The 22,605-nt window shown below is 40.6% G+C and overlaps 1 protein-coding gene across 1 annotated transcript; it reads right to left on the reverse strand.

Annotated features, from left to right (window-relative positions):
- Nucleotides 1-803: 803 nt before the first annotated feature.
- Nucleotides 804-22,091, reverse strand: LOC131221706 (uncharacterized). The gene is made up of 5 exons (XM_058217004.1): nucleotides 21,872-22,091; nucleotides 2,888-3,060; nucleotides 2,341-2,439; nucleotides 2,101-2,252; nucleotides 804-1,316 (listed from the first exon to the last, which is right to left on the reverse strand). Exons 2-5 carry the CDS (start codon nucleotides 3,056-3,058, stop codon nucleotides 935-937), a joined length of 804 nt encoding a protein of 267 aa, XP_058072987.1. The 5' UTR covers nucleotides 3,059-3,060; nucleotides 21,872-22,091; the 3' UTR covers nucleotides 804-934.
- Nucleotides 22,092-22,605: the final 514 nt, after the last annotated feature.

Consider the following 22,605-nt stretch of genomic DNA (forward strand, 5'->3'; position numbering starts at 1 on the left):
TGGATGTTTTGCTACTGGTGGCGTACTATGGTTTTTAGGGTGTGGCCCACATTCGGGTTAGACAGTCTAGATTTTTAGTTTGTCTTGGGTTGCATTTGTTGGTGGGTTGGAAGTCACATGAATGTATTTAGTTCTTTTCGCAAAAAAATCAAACCTTTTTTTAAAAAATAAAAATAAAAATTGGGTTGCAAAAATGGAAATTTGAAAGAATTACAATTCAGCAGAAACAGAACATTTCAAACAAAATGGGAATTGAATGTCTATTGCAATTTTGATCCAGGTGAAAAGGAAAATTTTGAGGACTCTACTCTAGGGAGGTTTTCTTTTAGTGTGCGTTTGGTTGCACTAAATATCAAATTATCATGAAATTCTGTGATATTTGGTGCAACCAAATGCACCCTTGAAAATAGAACTTCTGACCGGGCAAGGAAATTGTTGCTTTGACAAATGGAAATCAAACATGGAGAAGATAGGGCCCACCTGGGTTCCCTAGCCAAACGGAGCCTGATTGATCCCAGCATGCAAACAGGACCTGGAACAACGTTTTTACGCTACATTATTAGATGATAGCAAGGCCACTTTCCTGACTAGAAAACACAGCAGCAGGCATGGCTTAAACCACAACTAGCTAAAATCGATTTGGATGCAATACAATACACTAATTTAAGGATATAATCCATCTTTGTGTTGACAAGTAAAAATGCAACCAAAAAAAAAAAAAAAAACATCTTCATGGGACCGTCTGCCCGTCCTACAAGGAGCCCACATTGTACTTGTGATGCAAAGCATCGATGTGGGCTTGTGATGCAAAGCATCGACATCCTACAACGACCCAAAATGCCAAACAAGTGCACAACTACCGTCTGATTCAGACAGGCCACCTTGGGCATGCCAATAGAATACACAGTTTCTATAGGAGAGCCGCAGTCGGAATTCATGACCCCACATTGCCTAACCAGAAGAACAATGGGAACTGGGCCACGGCCATGAACAGTAGCAGGTAGTGGTGTCGGCTTGAATGCTTCTCGTAGCTCCTTACCTCTGCGAAGAGAACCCTTTTCATGGTCTTCACCAGGAACACCCCCATGCAGATGCACGTCCACGGCATCAGGCAGTAATAAGCATATCTTGAGAAGATGCCCGCCAGAACAGCCAGCGACATGCCAGTGAAAGCATACCCACCATATGCAACAATATCCAGCAGTGGGGCCTCTCCAGTACCCAGTGAATATAAGGAAGCTTTAAGCAGGGCGACCTGCAAAAACCAGCCTAGCAATCCTTTTGAAAACTGCAGGCTCAAAGCTTCGGGGCTAAACCTGCATAAGAAACAAGAACAGGCGATGGGTATAAGAATGGCGGCATTTCATACTATATTTGACCCCACTTCGCATTGCTTATAATTCCAAGGTAGCACTTCAGTTTGATGATTCTAAACATGTGATCTACAGCTCGTAAACAACAGATGGTTGCAACAAATTGTCCCCATCAAAGGGTTGGATCATCCAAAAGCTCTCGCAAATTGGAATATTTCAAACACTTTGATCACTGAGCTGTTTCCTTTGAATATGGAGTCTCCCTAGTTGTCTTTTTGTGAGCCATTAATCAGAAGGTTAGGATCTACCCATCACGAAGCTTTGTAAGGCAGTCCTGCAGGTTGTGTATCTCAATGATATCAACGGTTCCCATCGCCAAACCATGGTGCCACACACATGGAATCATGTGCATAAACAAATCGTATGTTTACTGATGAAGACCCTATAACTCCTCATAAGATTCTGATGAATTATTATTAGAGCCGAGAATTTGTGATGTCAGGATGAGCATATTGTCATGATGTGGCGCAATCCGCACAAGTGGGGCCTACATTTTGGTGATCCAGTATTGTTTGATGGAGCAGGAAGTTGATGGAGATTCCCCAAAAAACAGGAAAAAAAAAACTTCTATCAGAGGAAGTAGCCAACGCTGCTGAAAGCTAATTAAAGGTCTGGATCAGTAAATGGTCACTCCAGTTGTAAGGACTGTACATACACATCCTAATGCATCACAGTTAATTCCCCTAAGAAAGAAAGGTGCATATGCACAATTAAATTCAAGTCTCACTTTCCAAGAAGGCCCAACGCGAAGCCCACAATAACCACATAGGTGCCAAATGACATGAAGGGAATGTACAAATCCGGAGCATTGATGTCATAGATTGGAGGTTTATAAGAGAGCCTGCCCCCGACTGGTTCTGTTATCCTCGTCCAATGTCCCTGGACAGAACACAGAGAGAAAAGATTCAACACCTTTTTTAAGTATGAAAGCAGCTCAACACTGATAAAGAAGAGCTGGACTGTTTACCCTGTGTAGGAATGGAAACAAGATAACCTTCAACTTGTTCCTCACATATTGGTCATTCACTTGAAAGTAGTATTGAGGATCCGAAAAATACCTACTGATCTGTTGACATGGTTTCAGAATGTTAATACAGTAACATATCATGGAAAAAGCTTTGCAAATCCGAAAGTACCTCCACACAATGGCCACAAGATCTAACCTGGCACAGATATGGGATGTTGGAGCTGTACGCAAGAAATGACCTCATCCAAAAATCATGCTGGTCAACTTGTCAGGTGGGCCACATGTAAAAGCAACAAAGAATTTTGAATGAATTGAAGACTGCTCACATAGCACCAACATCAGTGGCCCACCTGATAATGAGCCAGGATGATTTTGTGGGCTAGTTCATCTACTCAGTGGGATCCACCTGATACAGGTTATCATGTGCCACACATATTCCAGGTGATCGCATGTGGATAGGTAAGTGTGCTCGGCAAAAACTCATTTAATGAAATATGTTGCAGGGAACCATTGGCTATATTTGTTTTGATCTCCGGACATTGCATACATTGCTTTGCACGTACTCAGAGCTCGATCCAAGGATTTTCTCCCCGTATGCACCCAGCCCACCTCGGATGAGTCCTGATCCAGCTCCATAGAATGAATCTCCAAAGGGATTTGGTTGGGGGTTCAAGGGTGGTCTTGGCACCCCAGGCTGGCGTCCCAAATTATCATACATTGCTGTAAGATGACAGAAAATGACATTAAATTATTTATGAAATCAAGAGAGCCAGTAATTGGAACAGATCACGAGAACTAGAACCTCATCAAGCAAGAATACTCTTATTTGAGGATAAAAGCCAATTAATCTAGAAGAGCAATAGTAATCTTGTGATAAATTTCAGATAAGCTGCCCACGGAGCATCTCCCAAAAGTGATTGAGAGTAGGCACTGTGGGCATAAGGAGCTTTTTGATAAAAGAAAAGAAAACAAGAATATGTGGACAGACTGCCAAATGATATTTTAAAGATGGGTGGTTTCAGAGGGGATCATATTGTGAAGGTTGGCACTTATTGCTAGCACTTGATATTGCCAATGAAGCCTGAACAAAGATGAAATGTCCACGTGGGAAAGACAATAAAAAAATACCACCACTGAAAGTAAGGCTAGAATCCCAACATATTCATATGAAAGCATTAAACAAACGAACATTGTAGGGGGGAAATTACAACAAAATTTGTCATTTAAAGTAGCTTCTGGCTTCAAAGTTGGAATTTATTATAGTAAGTTAGGCTCACAAACGACAACCTGCGGAGTTATCATCTATTGCAATTTGATTAGATATATCACGGTTGGTTGGACCTACACAGATTGAGAATTCAACTTTAATGTGATTGAGAAATGGTCCAAATCTTTTATCCACGCACGCACGCGCACGCATATATTGAGAGAGAGAGAGAGAGAGAGAGAGACATGCTCACTTGTGCACCTTTCCACGTGTCATGGGCCCAAAATCTAAACGGTCCATGTGATGCGGCACCCCATGAAACCCCCACGGACCAATTTTCACCCTGATCCAAAACTCTGGTGGGCCATAGAAAACAAAGATGAAAATCAAGGGAGGAAACTGTTTTCTTTTGCCATGGCCCACCAAAGTTTTGGATCAGGGTAAAAGTTGGACCCTGGGGGCTTCATGGGGTGTTGCATCACGTTGTCCGCTCAGATTCTGGGCTCACATCGTGTGTGATGAGTTCTCATGAGAACTGGTGCGCAGCTGAGCATTGGGATATATGTCTGCGGGTGGGTGGGTGGGTGGTACTATAGGGTCGAAGCGTATATAACACTACCATGAGGTCGAGTTGTGTTTTCTCATCATCCATCGAATGACAGATTTGCCAAAATTCACAGTGTAGATGCCAGTGCCATAATAAAAAAGCAAAATTGGCTGCAAGAAAGAACAAAAACAGGCGGAATCGGCCCTCCAGGCAAGTACTCAGCCGTATTGGTTTACCCCGCTATGACTCCTACGGCTGTGGAAGCAGATTGCGTGGTGCGCACAAAACCTCGGTGATGTCTTGATGTCACCAAGTTTTGTGGGCCCCACAATAATGTATGTGTTATGTCTAAACTGTCCATTCATTTGGCAAGACCAGTTTAGGGTATGAGCTCATACCCTAAAATGATCTCGCCAAATGAATGGACAGTTTAGACATAACACATACATCATTGTGGGGCCCACAAAACTTGGTGACGTCAACACACTGCTGAGGACACACCACATAATCCTTCGGCCTTCTTGGTTTTACTTTTTAGTTACAGCGCTGGCATCTGCGACATGAATTCTGACGAGAAGACACGACTCGACCTCACAGCCCTATAGTACCATAACCCCCCACAAACACACACAGATTCGCAACTGATTGGTTGGTATTAACATAGATTACGATTTATGGTAATTTTTTTAAAATTAAGGAAGTGATAAAATTCGCCCTAAATCCCAGTTGTATTGCACTCTGATCTCCTTATGATGGAGATGATCAAACCCATGCACCTGATAGGCCCCAACATGGATAAGCACTATAAAATAAGCACCAATCAGGCCAAAAGTCTATAACCACACGATCCATTGCATATAAACCAAAGGTGAACTTCTAGAAATCTTTAGAATTTTAAATTTAGAAAAGAAGATTTTAAAATTAGTCAGACAAAGCAAAGTGTATGGAATGCAATTATGTAATAATAGGAGTGGATGCAGAAAATTAGTTAAGATTCATGGCCACATAATACCCCAAAATAACCATTTCAGACATCTTGGGTCAACAATTCACGGGAATGGAAAGGCCGAGAAGGATGTCATTCATAGAATTAGAGCTGGGTGGATGAAGAAGAGTGCCTTTGGAGTTTTACTTAACTGCATTATACCAATCGAAGATAAAGGGAGACATTAGAGGGCACCTATAAGACCAGCTATGTTTTACCTGATAGAATGCTAGGTACTTAGGTAGTCAAGAAACAGCACATTGTGTAGCTGAAACAAGGATGTTGAGATGGCAGAGTGGAAAGACGAGGAACGATAGAATTAGACATGAATGCATCCGGGTGAACTTAGAAGTAGCCCCAACAGATAAGAAGATGAGGGAAGTAGATATAGATGGCATTGTTCGGAGTATGCCCAATATTATCCGTATCTCTAGCTAGGCGATACCGATAACACTGGTAGCTATATCGATAATGCTGGTAGCCTCAGAAATACCAAGTATCAGCGATGTATCACTAAGCATTGCCAATGTACCAATAAAGTCAATATGTTTGACTGTGTAAATTCCAGGTGTCGCTTATATAGCCAATGTATCAATATTGCCAATATTTTCAACTGTGTAAATTCCAGGTGTGGCTTGTATCACCAATGTAGTGTATGGCAATATTTCAATAAAATCATCAATGTATCGATATCGCCAAAAATCTGTTTATTTAAAAAAAAAAAAACATTTCATTTTTTTATGGGCGCATGGTTGTATGCGGTGTTCAAATTGTCAATGAGAACATAGTCTTTCATTTCCTTTTCGGTTGTCAATGATTTCTCAGCAAAATATTGTGTGTCGTCGACATTCTAAAATATCGATGGTTGTTTTGATGAAAGGTTGGATGGATAGATAGGATGGTTGGACTAGTTTCTTACAACCATACATGCGTTTAGGCCCTCATTAAATAGAAATTTATTATGTATGCATTCTTTTTTGCAATTTTTTATTCCTAAATAAGCAATATGTGTATTTTAGCATCTCCTAAAGTTTCATTGAAAAATTCCACGATTTCTCCATGTTTCCCCACATTTCCGGTTATCAACGATATCATAGGTGATATCAATATCATTTCCCTATCCCCGGCTAGCAAAACTTGTAGTGATACCAATACTTCAAACATTGATAGACAGTTTGGCCATGTATATGCAGACCAAGAATTGCACCTCATTGGAAGTGAGATTGCTAAGTTAAAAACTATATGAGAGCAAGGGAAGGCACAAAAAAACATGGGTGGGGGTAGTCAGAAAAGAATTGACAATCCATGATTTAAATGAGGACATGGTCCTTCATAGAATGGAATGGCAGAAAGGGATTCACATAGCTGACGCCAGTTAGCAAGGATAAGGCTTTGATGATGACAAATGATAAAAACAAGAAAGAAAAAGTATTTAACAAATACCCATTTAGGCTCAAAGCTTTATACAAACCCCAGACCATACTAAGCATGAAACGTGGTAAATGTTGAACCACCGTAAGCTTCTGAAAAAGCATGGTTCACAATTCTTGCAGTGTAGTACTTTGCAAGTCAGGGCCTTGTGCTATTTGAATTATAACTACTACATGCAGCCCTATACAAAGGCTTAGAGACAAACCCAGGCAGTTTATCAAAATTTGGAAACTACCCACGTGCTCAAAAGCATATGTTAATGCCCTATGGTGACAATGCCACCGAATACCCACAAGAAAAATATCAAATGTTGCCTCTTTAAGGTTATTTCTTTCTTTCATTATCCTCTCTACCAACAACGGAAAATGCATTGTTTTAACTGATAGGCAAAACCATGAATCATGCTAAAGCTAAAAGCAAATAACAGAGCCCTATTGCTTGGAATAGAAGTTTGTAAGTTATCTGGTTGAAGTGGTCCCTGACAGATCCAACTTGAATTGGAAGAATTGCAATTTGGGTATTGGTCAGGCCCTAATCATGAATGGTGTCAGGTTAGCCCCAATACTTGTGATTTACTCTTTAGAGACTCATTATTGCAATGCAATTCAGTAGAACATCTGAACGCGACCCAAGACAGAATATCCCCAAGCATTGTCAGGGTCCTCCAAAATGGCTCCTCCAGATCCAGATATCAGCAAAAATCAAGCTCAACCTCCCTATTACAAGCATCTGAATTAGCTCTTCTAATGAAATCTACTTCAAATCCATTTACACTAAAACCTAGGGTTCCAAAAATCTTGACTTTATCTTCAAATCAAACAAAATTTCCCCAGATCGAATCAACAAAGAGATTGAGAACAAACAAAATGTATAAATCAAACAGAAATGTATTTGGAAAATATAGAAAAGGAGATGACTGATTGAGATCTGTAAAAACAAACCTCCTGTTTGGTTGTGCCAATAGTGAGATGGATCTAATTTTGGAATACTCATGGTAAGCTTTCTAAAGAAGAGAGGATTTATAAGGGGGCACCAAAAGCTTTCTTTGGCCAGTTTTAATTTTCCTTTTTATTATTTTTGAAAAAGATGATGAGCAAGAGTTCCTAGTGTTTTAAAAGTTGAAGCACAAGAAGGAATCAATCTGTTTGTAAGCTGTTCAGTCCAAATCGGACTTACCGGATCTATTTAGCAATCATCCATTAACATTGATATGCATGAATATGGTCTGCTGATTTTAAATGAATATGGTCTGTTGCTGGCCCATTTTGTCATAAAAGTTTGACCTCATTAGCAGACAGAATTTATTTTGGCCCATAGGATGTTCATGATGCACCCCCTACTTGATGAATGGCCTAGATCTTTGAGACCTTTGTCATATGCACAGATCTCTGACACATATTCCACCTCACATAAGGGGTTGCTCACTGCAACACGACCCTAATGCATGGCATCCCATTTAGTAAATGTTAACACCAGTCCTGCAATCGCAAGATTGGCAATTGCTGCAATCAACCCTGACAAAAAAAAAAAAAAAAAGGCCGGTTCGTTTACGAACCCCTTTTGGGTATAAAACTGGGAAACGTTAGCTTTTGATCCAATGTCACCATGAATGCCCAGGCACTAAACTCAACTATACTGGAGGATCTTAGCTACAGAATTTTAAGCCCTTTTCTTCAATTGAGTGTGGACCATTGCTCTACTTTCCTTCTTAACCATCTACTTTCCGGGGCCACCTGTTGAAGGTTGGAATTTTCTAACCTGGAGTTTTTGTATTTATAATTACTGAAAATGACATTGTGTCATTTTAGGGGACCACTGATACACATGAATATGGTCCACTGCTGGCCCATTTTGTCATAAAAGCTTGACCTTACCAATTAGCTGACCAGCATTACTTTTGGTACATAGGATGTTCACGGTGTATTCTACCTTTCCAATTAGTTGACACTTGCACCCACGCACGGATGTCTAACACATATTCCACCTCCTCGCAAGAGGGGCCACTCACTGAGTCGCTAACCTTATTTTGCGATGTCCAAGTTAGCAAATGTTAACACTAGTCCTGCGATGGTAAGATTGGTCCTTGCATAAATCACCAAATAAAAAGAAAATGCACGTTTGTTTATGAACCCCTTTTGGGAATGAAATCAGGACAAGCTAATTTTCTTGTCCAAACTCACCATGAAAACCCATGCACTAAACTCACTTACATTTGAAGATCCTAGCTATAGAATTTCCAGCCCTTCTCTTCAGATGAAGGTGAACCATTGCCCTACTTTCTAAACCGTCTACCCATCTACCTTTTTTTTTTTTTTGGGGGGGGGGGGGGAGATGATAAGGCCTTAATTCATTCAAAAGAAACAAAACACCCTTACGGACAAGCCCAAAGCAAAACAATGACCCTCTTGTCACTAAGCAATTTAGGAAGCCCACCAGAAATCAAACACCCTTACAAACGGAAACAAAAGCCAATCCAGATACAAGCTCCCCCAACACTCCAGAAGATCTGTCTTAGAGCACCCACGAAACTCATTTGCAAGTGCTCAATTGATGATCGTGAGGAGGATCCTCTAACAAATACCTTCAGTCCATGAGATCTTATTCTAAAGACGAGCTCTATCTCCTCTACCAACCAAAAACCGGCCCATTACAGCAAGTAGCTAACACCGAATATGTGTGAAATGGTCCTATTAGCACCGTGTATTGTTTTCCTGTTTTGCTTGTCTTTCCATGACAAAGAACCCATTTGCCTACTGCTCATGCCTGGAAAACCATCTCCCTTCAGACAGACCATATTTTCCCATGACCATGTTCCTCATAATGCATTCATCTCTTCCTCATGTGTCCACCACCATTTAGACAACAATGCCCAATTCTTTTCTTTCACATCCAATTCCAAGACTCCCTTCCCATACCGTCTACTTTTTCAGCCACCTGTTGAAGGTTACATTTTTCTTAACCCGGGGTTTTCGTATTTATAATTAATTGAATATGAGATCATGTTGATTTACATGTCAATTCAATAGAACCGGTTTGGACCAAATGGCCCACAAAATGGACCAATGAAGGAGACGCAAATGAGATTTGTTGGCATTGGGATGGAAAGTGGCAAAAGGGCCACTTTTGTAAACATTAAAAAAATAATAAAATAAAATAAAAAGTGGCAAAAGGGCCACTTTTGTAAACATTAAAAAATAAAAAATAAAAATCATTCTCATTAAACCAGTTGAAGAACCAAATGATGCATATGATGACCTTGATGACAACAAGAATTTTCCTCAATTTCAACCTCAAGGGAAAGGTTGTTTTGAAAAGGGGAGGGATTTTACTGCATATAAGGATTTAGCTAAATATTCACCCTTAGCCAACTGCCTCTAGACTTTCCTATCCTCCACCGGTTGATCCAAGTGCACCTCATTCAATTGAAAAGATTATCAAATTAGCCAGTTATGTGTCATATATGTTTCTTCTCATCCTGATATCCCAAACCACGGACTCCCCACCATTTCATAGCCTTCATGAATTTTTACCTCCTTGTCAATTGCTAGCTCAAATAGATCTTAGAAAGATGACTCATGACACTCGTTGTCAACCATGTATCCTTCCAGAAATGAACTCTATCTACTCTACCAACCAAAAACCAGCCCATTACAGCAAGCAACTAATACCAACTATGTGTGAAATGGTCCTATTCGCACCACATATCTTTTTCCTACTTTGCTTATGTCTTTCCGAAACAAAGTACCCATTTGCCTACTGCTCATGCCTGGAAAACAATCCCACTTCAGACGAACCATATTTTCCCATGACCATGTTCCTCATAATACATTCATCTCTTCCATACATCCAACACCAATTACGCAACAATGCCCAATTCTTTTCTCTCGCATCCAATTCCAAGACTCCCTTCCCTCACCATCTAATTTTTCAGCTACCCGTTGAAGGTTACGTTTTTCTTAACCTGGAGTTTTCGTATTTATAATTAACTGAATATGAGATCAGGTCGATTCAATAGAACCAGTTTGGACCAAATGGCCTGCAAAATGGATCAATGAAAGAGAGGCAAATGAGCTTTGTTGGCATTGCAATGGAAAGTGGCAAAAGGGCCAATTCTGTAAACAGAAAAAAGTTGTTTGTCATCGAACCAGTTGAAGAACCAAATGATGCATCTCATGACCTTGATGACAACAATAACTCTCCTCAATTTCAACCTCAAGGGCAAGGTTGCTTTGAAAAAGGGAGGGATTTTACAGTTATATATATAAATGAATATGCATTAGTGGATGCCCATGTAATTCGTCGGGTATATTTATCATGCTATTTTTTAAAAAGATTTTACTGATTTGGGGGGATTATATTTTGAGTTATTATCTTTAGGGATTTTGTTCGAGATTACGAGTATCTTGGGGGATTATTGCAAATTAATTAAAGAAGTATCTTGAATTTCCCAGTTGCAATTGGGTCTATTGGGTTTTCTTCCCTCAAAAAATAACCAAATAGTCATTTTTGGCACAACCAGAAACGTGAAGAAATACCAATTACAAGAATATGCATGCATGTACCCATTTTTGCATCGAATGATAGCCCAAAAGAATGATAGATTCACATGCTCAAACAATAATAAAAGATAATTGCCCCCCTCTCAAATCAACTACGGTAAACATAAAGGAAAATTATCTTTTACTTAGGGAATGGCACATGCAACACACGTGTAGCAAGGGAGAAAAAAAGATAGGGAGGGAGAGGAAGTGAGATAGAAACTGCAGAGACATCCCCATGCAAAAATCATGGTGTGACCCACAAAATAAACAGTTCAGATCACAAACCATTACAAACTTTTTGAAATGGTTGAATAAAAAACTCTGAAAAGATCAAAAGATAGAATAAAAATAATATAGAATCTTCCAACAATAAATAAATAAAATTAAAAAACTCAAAAAAGGGGGAAAAATCACAACCTTATAAAAATCAATATCATCAAGAACATGAGGACATAACATAGATTCATTCCATAGAGACATGCACCGGTGCTCTCAGACCACTATAAGTTATAATGTTCCTAGTTGCATTTAGTTGCATTGGAATACTTTGACTATCCAATCAATTGATCTAGATTGTGCACCAAGTCTGACGCAGGACAGCCCTAATTATGATGCATGCTCATGGAGATAATTAAACAGCGGAAATAAAAGGAATAAATGATCTAAAATTCTAACAGTAATCATCATAACTGAGAAAATCATAAAGGAAACATGCAATGGAGCGGGCCATCACTACAACCATGGGTTATAGAATTCAATTACTACTTAGGTTGGATCCGGCGAGGGATGAGACCTCCCGATCTTGCATGGTCACACCCAATCGATCAATGAAAATCACTAGTCCGAAGAACCAAGAAGTTTCTCGGATTAGGGATTTGAAAATTTGGTGATTTAGGGTTTAGATCGGTTCTCAAGATTTTGATCGAAGAAGGATTAGCCAAAACTGGAAAATAAAAGGAAGAAAATTATTACCTTAAAGAAGTTGGAGGGACACAAGAAGAAATTAAAAGAAGAAGATCAAGGGGAGAGAAGAAGCACCATTAGAGAGAAGAGAGGAATGAGGCGACCAAAGGGTTTGCTTTTTATTAATCAATAGTTGAAATTCGAGTTTAGGGCTTTACCCCACTTAAATAAGCAAATAAAGATATAAAATTACGAAAATACCCCTAGGATAAGCAAATAAAGATATAAAATTACTAAAAGACCCCTAACTAAGTCAAAAACGCGCAAATAACATAAGTATGGGAAAGTTTGGGTGCTCAGTCTTCTTTCTCCAATCTTCCTTCACATGTGTCTTCCCTAAGTGGGGTCTTCTATATGTCCAATCACATGTGAAAGGTCTTCAGCTCCTCAATAGTCGCCTATCCACAAGAACGGCACTTGTGGTTGGCGCTTTCTTCGTTGGTACACCTTGAATGCACTTGTGTCCACATCAATTCCCCTCGGGTGAGAAAAACTCGACTCCGACGAGTTGAAACTTTTGTAGCGCTCGAGTAGATCTGGATCAATACCCTGCAATGCGTCGCCCGACAGCCACGTAGATTCAGACGATGGTTTGTTTTTCCACTTGACAAGATACCTTTGGAAACCCCCATCTCTCGTGGATACTATCTCGTCATCCAAGATTTCCTCAATTGCTTCTTTATGGGTAATGGGTGGAGGAGGGGGTGGAAGGGGTTGGGTAGAAAACTCAGAAAAATGCCATAAAAGGGACGATGTATCAACAATGGGAGTATGGGCACAAACTAGATCTTCCACATTAAAAGTTGGATTAATGCTCATTTCAGGTGGAAGGTCAACCCGATACGCGTTGGACCAAACCTTTTGTAATATCTTGAATGGTCCAGCACTACGCGCTTGTAATTTCTTTGCAGATCCTTGAGAGAATCGCTCTGGCCTTATTCGCACCATTACATAGTCTCCTTCTTGAAATTCTTGCACTCTACGATGAGAATCAGCTGAAACTTTATAATCATCATTGCTCTTATTTAACCGCTGTCTAATATGTGTATGCAAATCATGAATATGGCGTGCGAATGCATCGGCTGACTCAGAAGACCTTTGGATAACAGACATAGGTAAGAGATCTATGGGCATTCTAGGTTTATAACCACTTACAATTTCAAAAGGACTCAACCCTGTAGATCTATTAACTGACCCATTATAAGCAAGTTCAGCAGTTGGTAAAATTAGGTCCCAAGTCTTAACATGTTCACCCACTAGACAACGTAGAAGATTTCCAAGGCTACGGTTTACCACTTCAGTTTGACCATCTGTTTGTGGGTGGTAAGCAGTAGAAAATTGCAAACGAGTTCCATAATGTGCCACAGTGTCTTCCAAAAATAGCTAGTAAATCGAACATCACGATCAGACACTATGGTTTTAGGTAACCCATGGAGACGCACCACACCATCAAAAAAGAGACGAGCAACATGAGACGCATCTAACGTCTTCGAACATAGGAGGAAATGCGTCATTTTAGAAAAACGGTCCACAACGACAAAAACGGAATCGTGCTTTTTTATAGTCTTAGGAAAACCGAGCACGAAGTCCATATTAATGTCCTGCCACGGAGCATGTGGCACTGGCAATGGCGTGTACAGCCCGGTATTTTGCTTTCTTTGCTTTGCCAGCTGACATGTTCGACACTGCCCTAAAACTTTGGCTACGTCTCGCTTGAGGCTTGGCCAATAAAAACGATCTTCCACAAGGGCAATGGTCTTATCACGACCAAAATGGCCAGCTATCCCTCCTGAATGAAGCTCCCAGATGAGGAATTCACGAAGGGACATACGGGGAATACAAAGTCTGTCTCCCTTGAAAAGAAAGCCATCTTTAAGAACATATTCACCCATAATATGCTGGTCACTGGAGAGCAACGCGTAAGTACCCCCAAAATCAGGACATATGGGGTATTCATCTTTCAGTTGCTCAAATCCGACTACCTCTACACTCAAGGAGTTGAGCAATGCCACTCTCCTACTAAGGGCATCCGCTGGTTTGTTTTCAACCCCGGCCTTGTGTTTCAAAACAAACGAATATTCCTGAAGAAACGATACCCACTTGGCATGCCTTGGGTTGAGTTTCTTCTGAGAATACAAATATCTCAAAGCCTTATGGTCAGAAAACAAAACGAATTCTTCCGGTAGGAGGTAGTGTCGCCAATGTCTCAGGGATTGCACTACCGCATAAAATTCTTTGTCGTAAGTGGAGTATTTTTGTTTTGCCTCATTCAGTTTCTCACTGAAATAGGCCACTGGGTGTCCTTCTTGACTCAACACTCCACCTATACCGACACCAGATGCATCGCACGCTACTACAAAGACTATAGAAAAGTCAGGTAGACGCATGACAGGAGCTTCCACCATCTTGCCCTTAATTTCTTTAAAAGCCTTGACGGCGGCTTTAGACCACACGAACTCTCCCTCTTTCATGCACTCGGTAATGGGAGCCATGATCGTGCTAAAATCCCTAATGAACCGACGATAAAAAGTTGCTAGGCCGTGAAAACTTTGCATCTCATGAATGTTCCTTGGTTCTGGCCACTCAACTATAGCCCTGACTTTTTCAGGGTCTGGGCGCATCCCTTCAGATGACACTATAAATCCTAAGAACACAACTTGGTTAGACATGAATGCACATTTCTTAAGATTAGCGTACAACTTTTCCTTCCTAAGGACACTACAGACCTTCTTTAAATATTCAAGGTGTGATTCCTTAGTGGTACTATAAATAAGAATATCGTCAAAGTACACGACTAGGAATTTTTCCATGAACGGCCTCAAAGTTTGTGTCATCACCCGCATGAAAGTACTGGGTGCGTTAGTCAAGCCGAAGGGCATGACCAACCACTCATACAGCCCATCTTTCATCTTAAACGCCGTCTTCCACTCATCTTTTGTGCGTATACGAATTTGGTGATATCCACTCTTGAGGTCTATCTTAGAGAATATAGTGGACCTGGCCATCATGTCAAGCATATCATCAAGTCTAGGTATAGGAAACCTATACTTGACAGTAATTTTGTTTATGGCACGGCTGTCCACACACATGCGCCACGTGCCGTCTTTCTTTGGCGTCAACAATGCAGGCATGGCACACGGGCTCATACTCTCTTGGATGAAACCCTTTTGCAGAAGCTCATCAACTTGCTTCTTCAACTCTGCATGCGTTGCAGGGTTCATCCTGTAGTGAGGAAGGTTCGGTAGAGTAGACCCTGGGACAAGATCAATGGCATGTTGTATGTCCCTCATAGGTGGCAACTCATTCGGTAAGTCTTCAGGAAATACATCACTGTATTCCTTCAGGACCGAGGTCACCTCACAGGGCAACTCTGATGGAACCTCAGGTGTAATTTCTCTAGCCACAAGGGCATACACCATAGAATCCTCCTTAGCCTCTTTTTCAAACTCTCTTGCGCTGATGATATGTAAAGACTTAGGTTTGGATTTCCCCATTTCTCTAGGCTCACTTGCCTTCTCATCCTTCTTCTTCCCTAGTGTATTCTCAGGTGGCATGGGATTAAGTTTGATATTTTTACCATTATACATAAAAGTACACGCATTTGAACGGCCAAAGATCGTGACATCATTATCGAATAGCCACGGTCTACCTAGGATAACATGTCCCACATCCATAGGTAAAACATCACACCACAGGGACTCTTTGTATGACCCAAACTCGATGGGGACTAGACATTGCTGGGTGACAGGTAGGGATGTCTTGTCAACCCAAGAAACTTTACACGGGTCTGGATGAGGTGTAGATTTCAGTTTTAAGCGATCTAAGGTGCTAGTGGAAATCACATTCTGACAACTTCCACTGTCCACTATCACCTTACAATTCTTTTCACCACACTTGGCAATAGTGTAGAAGATAGTGTGCTTCGACGCCAGTTAGCACTACTTCCAGACTGAGCTAACACACGTCTGACTACTGCAAGCGTTGCTTCTCCATCCACTTCTTCTTCATCAGTAAATCCTCCTTCAGGGTGATACTCTTCAACTTCATAATCACCCTGGTCATCCCCACCCTTGTGGGACTCGCCTATAACTAAGGCTCTCCCACGACTCTTCGTAAGACACTGATTAGACATGTGGCCAAGGTTGCCACACTCATAGCACCTCACCCGGCTCATGTTACTAGGACCGGCACCAAGAACCCCTTTACCCTTGTCCTCCCTAGGCCTAGGCGGAATAGTCGCCTGTGCCCTAGGTTGACTACCAATATTAGGTCTAGTTCCTTGGGAACTAGATCTAGCACTGGAGTCTCGGGACTCAAAACGACGACCGACAGGAGCCTTCAGATATTGCTCTAACTCCTGCACGACTTGATATGCTTCATCTAAGTCCGTTAAGGGCCGAGTAATAAGCTCGCGCTGAAGATCCGCACAAAGGCCCGTCTTGAAAAGCAAGAGTGTTACTAGAGGGTCTTCTCGGATATCACATCGCATCACATACTCTTTAAATTTAGCGATGTAGTCAGCGGCAGGCATTGACCCTTGACGTAAGGATTGCCATTGATCAAGGAGCTTCTGACGGTATGAGAGAGGAAGGTACTTCTCCTTTAACTTCTCTTTCATCTCATACCAATGTGTGATAGGGGCTCTACCAACTCTCTCTATCCTACGCTCGGTGTTGGTCGAGAAGAGCTTGGCTTGACCCACAAGCTTCATCTTAGCAAACCGCATTTGACGGTTTTCCGACATGCCATACCACTCAAAGTAGTGGTCCAGGTCAGCAACCCAGTCAAGGAACGCCTTGGGATCCAAGCGCCCATCAAAACTCGGGGCCTCAACTCTCACACTCTTCATCGCACGCTCATCTGGATCATAACGGTCTTGATGACCACATGTGGCTCGTGCCTCTCGCACCACACCACGACCGTTACCACGATCTCTATCCTCACTACCACCACGTGTGGCAGCGCATTCTCCAATGATTCCTTCCGCTTGGGAGTGTGCATCTTCCCCTACAGCGGGGTTTTCCTTTTGGGACGCCTCTAGTTGCTCCACCTTAGTCATGGTAGTGGTAATTTGGTTCTCTAGGAGGGCAAACTCACGCCTTTGACCCGCTTCTAAGGCGGTTATCTTTTGTATCAATTGAGCAAGTTACTCAGATAACTGCTCGTTATTCATGGTAGGTTGAAGTCCGAAACCTCTACCTCTTCTCGTGGGCATACAATGAAGATTTGAACCAAACTCTACCTAACTAGACTACTAGGTGTTATGACTTTCAAGATGAATGCGATGAATGCAAAACTACTATGAACTAACACAATTAAGTTGAAACAGGAAACAACTCAAATCTGAAAATTTTTCAGATTAGGAACTTTCTAAAATTGGAAAGTTTCTAAAATTGAAAACTTTCTAAACCTGGAACTTTCCTAAGTTAAACCTAAAAATCAAAACCCTAATTTGATAACTCGATCTAGACAAAAACCATGCAAACCTGGCTTTGATACCAAATTTGACGCAGGACAGCCCTAATTATGATGCATGCTCATGGAGATAATTAAACAGCGGAAATAAAAGGAATAAATGATCTAAAATTCTAACAGTAATCATCATAACTGAGAAAATCATAAAGGAAACATGCAATGGAGCGGGCCATCACTACAACCATGGGTTATAGAATTCAATTACTACTTAGGTAGGATCAATTTGACGCAGGACAGCCCTAATTATGATGCATGCTCATGGAGATAATTAAACAGCGGAAATAAAAGGAATAAATGATCTAAAATTCTAACAGTAATCATCATAACTGAGAAAATCATAAAGGAAACATGCAATGGAGCGGGCCATCACTACAACCATGGGTTATAGAATTCAATTACTACTTAGGTTGGATCCGGCGAGGGATGAGACCTCCCGATCTTGCATGGTCACACCCAATCGATCAATGAAGATCACTAGTCCAAAGAACCAAGAAGTTTCTCGGATTACGGATTTGAGAATTTGGTGATTTAGGGTTTAGATCGGTTCTCAAGATTTTGATCGAAGAAGGATTAGCCAAAACTGGAAAATAAAAGGAAAAAAATTATTACCTTGAAGAAGTTGGAGGGACACAAGAAGAAATTAGAAGAAGAAGATCAGGGGGAGAGAAGAAGCACCATTAGAGAGAAGAGAGGAAGGAGGCAACCAAAGGGTTTGCTTTTCATTAATCAATAGTTGACATTCGAGTTTAGGGCTTTACCCCACTTAAATAAGCAAAGACATAAAATTACGAAAATACCCCTAGGATAAGCAAATAAAGATATAAAATTACTAAAAGACCCCTAACTAAGTCAAAAACGCGCAAATAACATAAGCATGGGAAAGTTTGGACGCTCGGTCTTCTTTCTCCAATCTTCCTTCACATGTGTCTTCCCTAAGTGAGGTCTTCTATATGTCCAATCACATGTGAAAGGTCTTCAGCTCCTCAATAGTCGCCTATCCACAAGGACGGCACTTGTGGTTGGCGCTTTCTTCGTTGGTACACCTTGAATGCACTTGTGTCTGCATCAAAGTCCAATGCACATTTCATGGGCAACCTTGCAACCATCACACTAATCTGACAAATAGAACTATTCAATCAATGGTCTTTAATATGGACAGTCCAGATCACTTACATAAAAATGGGTCTAATTAACAATATGATCCATCTATTTGTTAGGACCATCATCGATTGCTTGCAAGTTGCAATTCTAAAGAATCATTTTTGTAAGGCAACCGTAGCCATCCCATTGATGGCTTGGAATACGGATGGCTACAGAAAATAAGGCCAAATCAAGGATGGATTGGATCATAGACTTAAAGAAATCTTTGCATCATAGTCTTAGATATGTGTCATGGACTCAATGGTAGTTCAGATCAATCGATTGGACTGTGTAACTGAAGTTACTGAACTAATACAACTAGGAGCACTATAATTTTCAGATCACTGGAGCATTTCTCCATTCTAAATAACTTCAAGAACATAATGATTTAATTTCCAACATATAAACCACAAATCATCATCATCACCATCTAAGCCATATCCCAATTAATTGGGGTTGGCTACATGAATCCAATTCCACCATTCCACTCTATCGAGGGCCATACCTTGAGTTAGACCACATGTCATTCTTAGCCTTCCCCTTGCCCTTTTAGGGCCTTCAACTTGTACTGACTCACTCTTAACTGGTGTGATTCTTGGTCTCCATTGTACATGACCAAAACATTTAAATGTACTTTCCCTCATCTTATTACCAATTGGTGTTACTTTTAAATTCCCTCAAATGCATTCATTTCTAAACCTATCCTTCCTCATCTTGCCACTCATCCATCTCAACATCCTCATTTCAACTACATTCATCCTATTAACATGTTGTTCCTTAGCTGCCCAACATTTTGTCCCATAAAGCATAGCCAGTCTTATAGCTACTTTATAAAATTTCCCTTTCAAATTGGGTGGTACATAACACAACAATCAAATAAAACTCCAATCCAGAGGCACGTCTCCATTTTTCCACCCAGCTTGAATTCTATGGGCAACACCCTTCTCAACCTCTCCACTCTCGTGAATTATGAACCCAATATATCAAAAGTGGTCATTTTGTGAAACTTCTTGGTCAACAATCTTAACTAATTCCTCATTTTCACTCTTATTGTTACTAAAATGGCACTCCATACACTGTTTTAGTCCGACCAATTTAAAATCCTTTAGATTCTAAAGCATCACTTCATAGATCTAGCTTTGTGTTTACCCTCCCTTGTCTTGTCAATCAAAACTATGTCATATACAAACAACACGCCATGGGATCTCTTCATGCAAATGCCTCATTAACTCGTCCATAACCAATGGAAAAAGGTGTGATCTCAGTGTCGACTCTTAGTGCAATCCAACAATAATTGGGAACTCTTGCCCAAGGTATTCCGTATCGGTAACGGTAGCCGTAATGGTCACCACCATTACCGATATGTGTATCGGCCATAACAGCCAATACGAGGGCGTAACAACCGTTATGACCCCCATATCGGTTAAAAATTTTCTTTTGCCTGAAAAATTCTGAAAAAAATATCTAGAAAATCAAGAATAATGTAAATATTTCAAATATGTATTCATTTTTTGTTTTGAATATGTTTATGGTAGTGTAACGGTCCACTCTTTGGTGAGAATGTTGTATCGGGTTGTTTAGTGAATTGTTTAATATGATTATGTCTTTAATGTTTACACATCACAATCAAGCATTACAACTAGAAATTAGAGAAAGGCATAAATACTATTTTTTCAAATTTTTGAAAAAAAGGCCCTCAAAGATTCCATTCACGCAAATCACTTCAATCCACAATTTTAATCTTAAAAGCTACAGCAAGAGTGGTCAAAATATGTTGTAAATTGATATACGAGAGTTTTTTGGAATAAGAAAAGTGAAAAAGAGGAGAAAAATGAATTTAAATAGGAAAAAAAAGCGATCATTTTTCAACTGTTATGGGAGCAACGGTCGTTATGCCCTGTGACAGCCTTTACGACCACCGTAACGGCTGATACAGTCTCAAAAAACTAACTATCTCTTTTCACCCCCGTATCAAGTAACGGCCATGCCCATTACCTATACATATCGGCCTTTATGGGCATATCCTAACGGATACGGAACACCTTGCACTTGCCTCTCCACTAGAGGTCCTTACATTTGTTACTGTTCTCTCCCACATACCCTTAATCATGTCAATATATCCTTTTTAAACTCATTTCTTTCATAACACCCATCGAATTAACTCTTTAGGGGCCCTATCGTATACTTTTTCTAGGTCGATAAATACCATTTCGAGATCCTTCCTCTTCTCCCTATGTTTCCTTGTCAATTGTCTAAGTAGGAAAATAACTTCAGTGGAACACCTCCCAGACATGAAACCATACTAATTTTTTGATAAACTCATGCGAGCAAAAGAGGAAAAGATCGAGTCATTAAATAAATCCCCCTAAACAATTCAGTGATATTGAATTATTGACTAATCAAAATCATCGATAAATTCCCTAAAACAATTCAATGTCTTGTGTACTAGGAAATAAATCTCCTCCGAAGAGGATCAAGCATTCATCCCTGCTTTTGGAGCAAGGAACATATCAACTAGTATCAAAGAGCATCAATCTTGGGGATTCCCAAAACCAAAAACGTGATCTCAACAAATTGAATCGATGAAGGTTAAAGTTGAGAGCCTGGAAAAAGAAGTGCAGCAAACATTCAGAGTTATTGCGGGAGATCAAAGAGACCCTTGCTTGCATGAACCTCCAATATGAGCGGTTGGCATCTTGAATGATCAAGGATACAATAGATTCGACCAACGATGAAGATACGAGGAGCAAATCCGGTGGATCTAACAGTGCACCCAATACAGATACTGTATTCCCCATCCAAGCACGATAAACCCATCTCAATTTTCCAAAGTTAGGAGACAAAGATCCCACTAGTTGGGTCTATCGCACTGAACAAATTTTCAATTCTAGAGGATTAAAGGGTTCTGTCAGCATCCTTCCACATGGAAAGGGATGCTATTTAAGGTTATCAAAATCATTCCTTCCCTCTCCAAACCCCCATTTCTTCTCTACTTCTCTTCATAGCATTTCACACACACACACACACACACACACACACACACACACAAAAAAAACAATTCAAAACCCTACATCAAAACCTTGGGCTCATCGTAGATGGGTCGTAATCCCAAAATCCAAATCAAATCAAACAATCCAAAACGGGTGTCCATCATAGTTCTAGTTATAACCCTAAAAACCATACAACGTTTGGAAAAAAAAAATTTACAAATAAAATGAAAGAAACGAAAAAGAAAATCTTACATGTCTTCTTCTTCTGGAGAGAGAGAGAGAGAGAGAGAGAGAGAGAGAGAGAGAGATTAGGGTTCGAGAGGAAGGTACACGCACCCAGATGTGAGAGATTACGCGGGCTACGCGCACACAGAGAAGGGTGAGGAGACTACACGAAGAAAGGAGGAGATGGTGAATGGGTGTGGCAGCCCTTTGAGAGCAGGCAAGGCCGTTGCTTGCAGGTGAAGGAATAACAGGAAGAGGTTTGCTTAATCCCGGCCCATTGATAACTCTAAGCCAGAATCTTTATCTGAGCGATACAATTTAAACGGTCCAATTAGTGGGACCCATGGCCTATGCTTTATAAACCACACTAATCAGATGATCCTAGTTACCAATTTTCTTTTAATTGCAACATTTAGTGGTGACTATTAGCTATTTTTCATCACAGCCGTTAATTTAAAATGGCTAAGATCATCTGATCTATCCATTTTTTTTAAAACCAATTCGCATATGTCGTATTGACCCAAGGCTGTGAGCCCAAAAATGAGGCAGATCTAAGGTTCAAGTGGACCACACAGTGGGGATTAAACTCTACCGTTAAAAATTTCTTGGCAGCTGCGGAAGTTTTGATAAAGAGACATTTTTGTTTTCCCTTCATCGAGGTGACCAGGCCTATGTGACCTTATGAACAGGTTGGTTGGAAAATAAACATCACTGTGGGCCCTACCTTAGTAAGGTTTCAACGGTGGGTATCATTATTTCCA

This window comes from Magnolia sinica, chromosome 12 (genome assembly GCF_029962835.1).
Source record: "Magnolia sinica isolate HGM2019 chromosome 12, MsV1, whole genome shotgun sequence".
In the NCBI taxonomy this organism is placed as follows: Eukaryota; Viridiplantae; Streptophyta; class Magnoliopsida; order Magnoliales; family Magnoliaceae; genus Magnolia; species Magnolia sinica.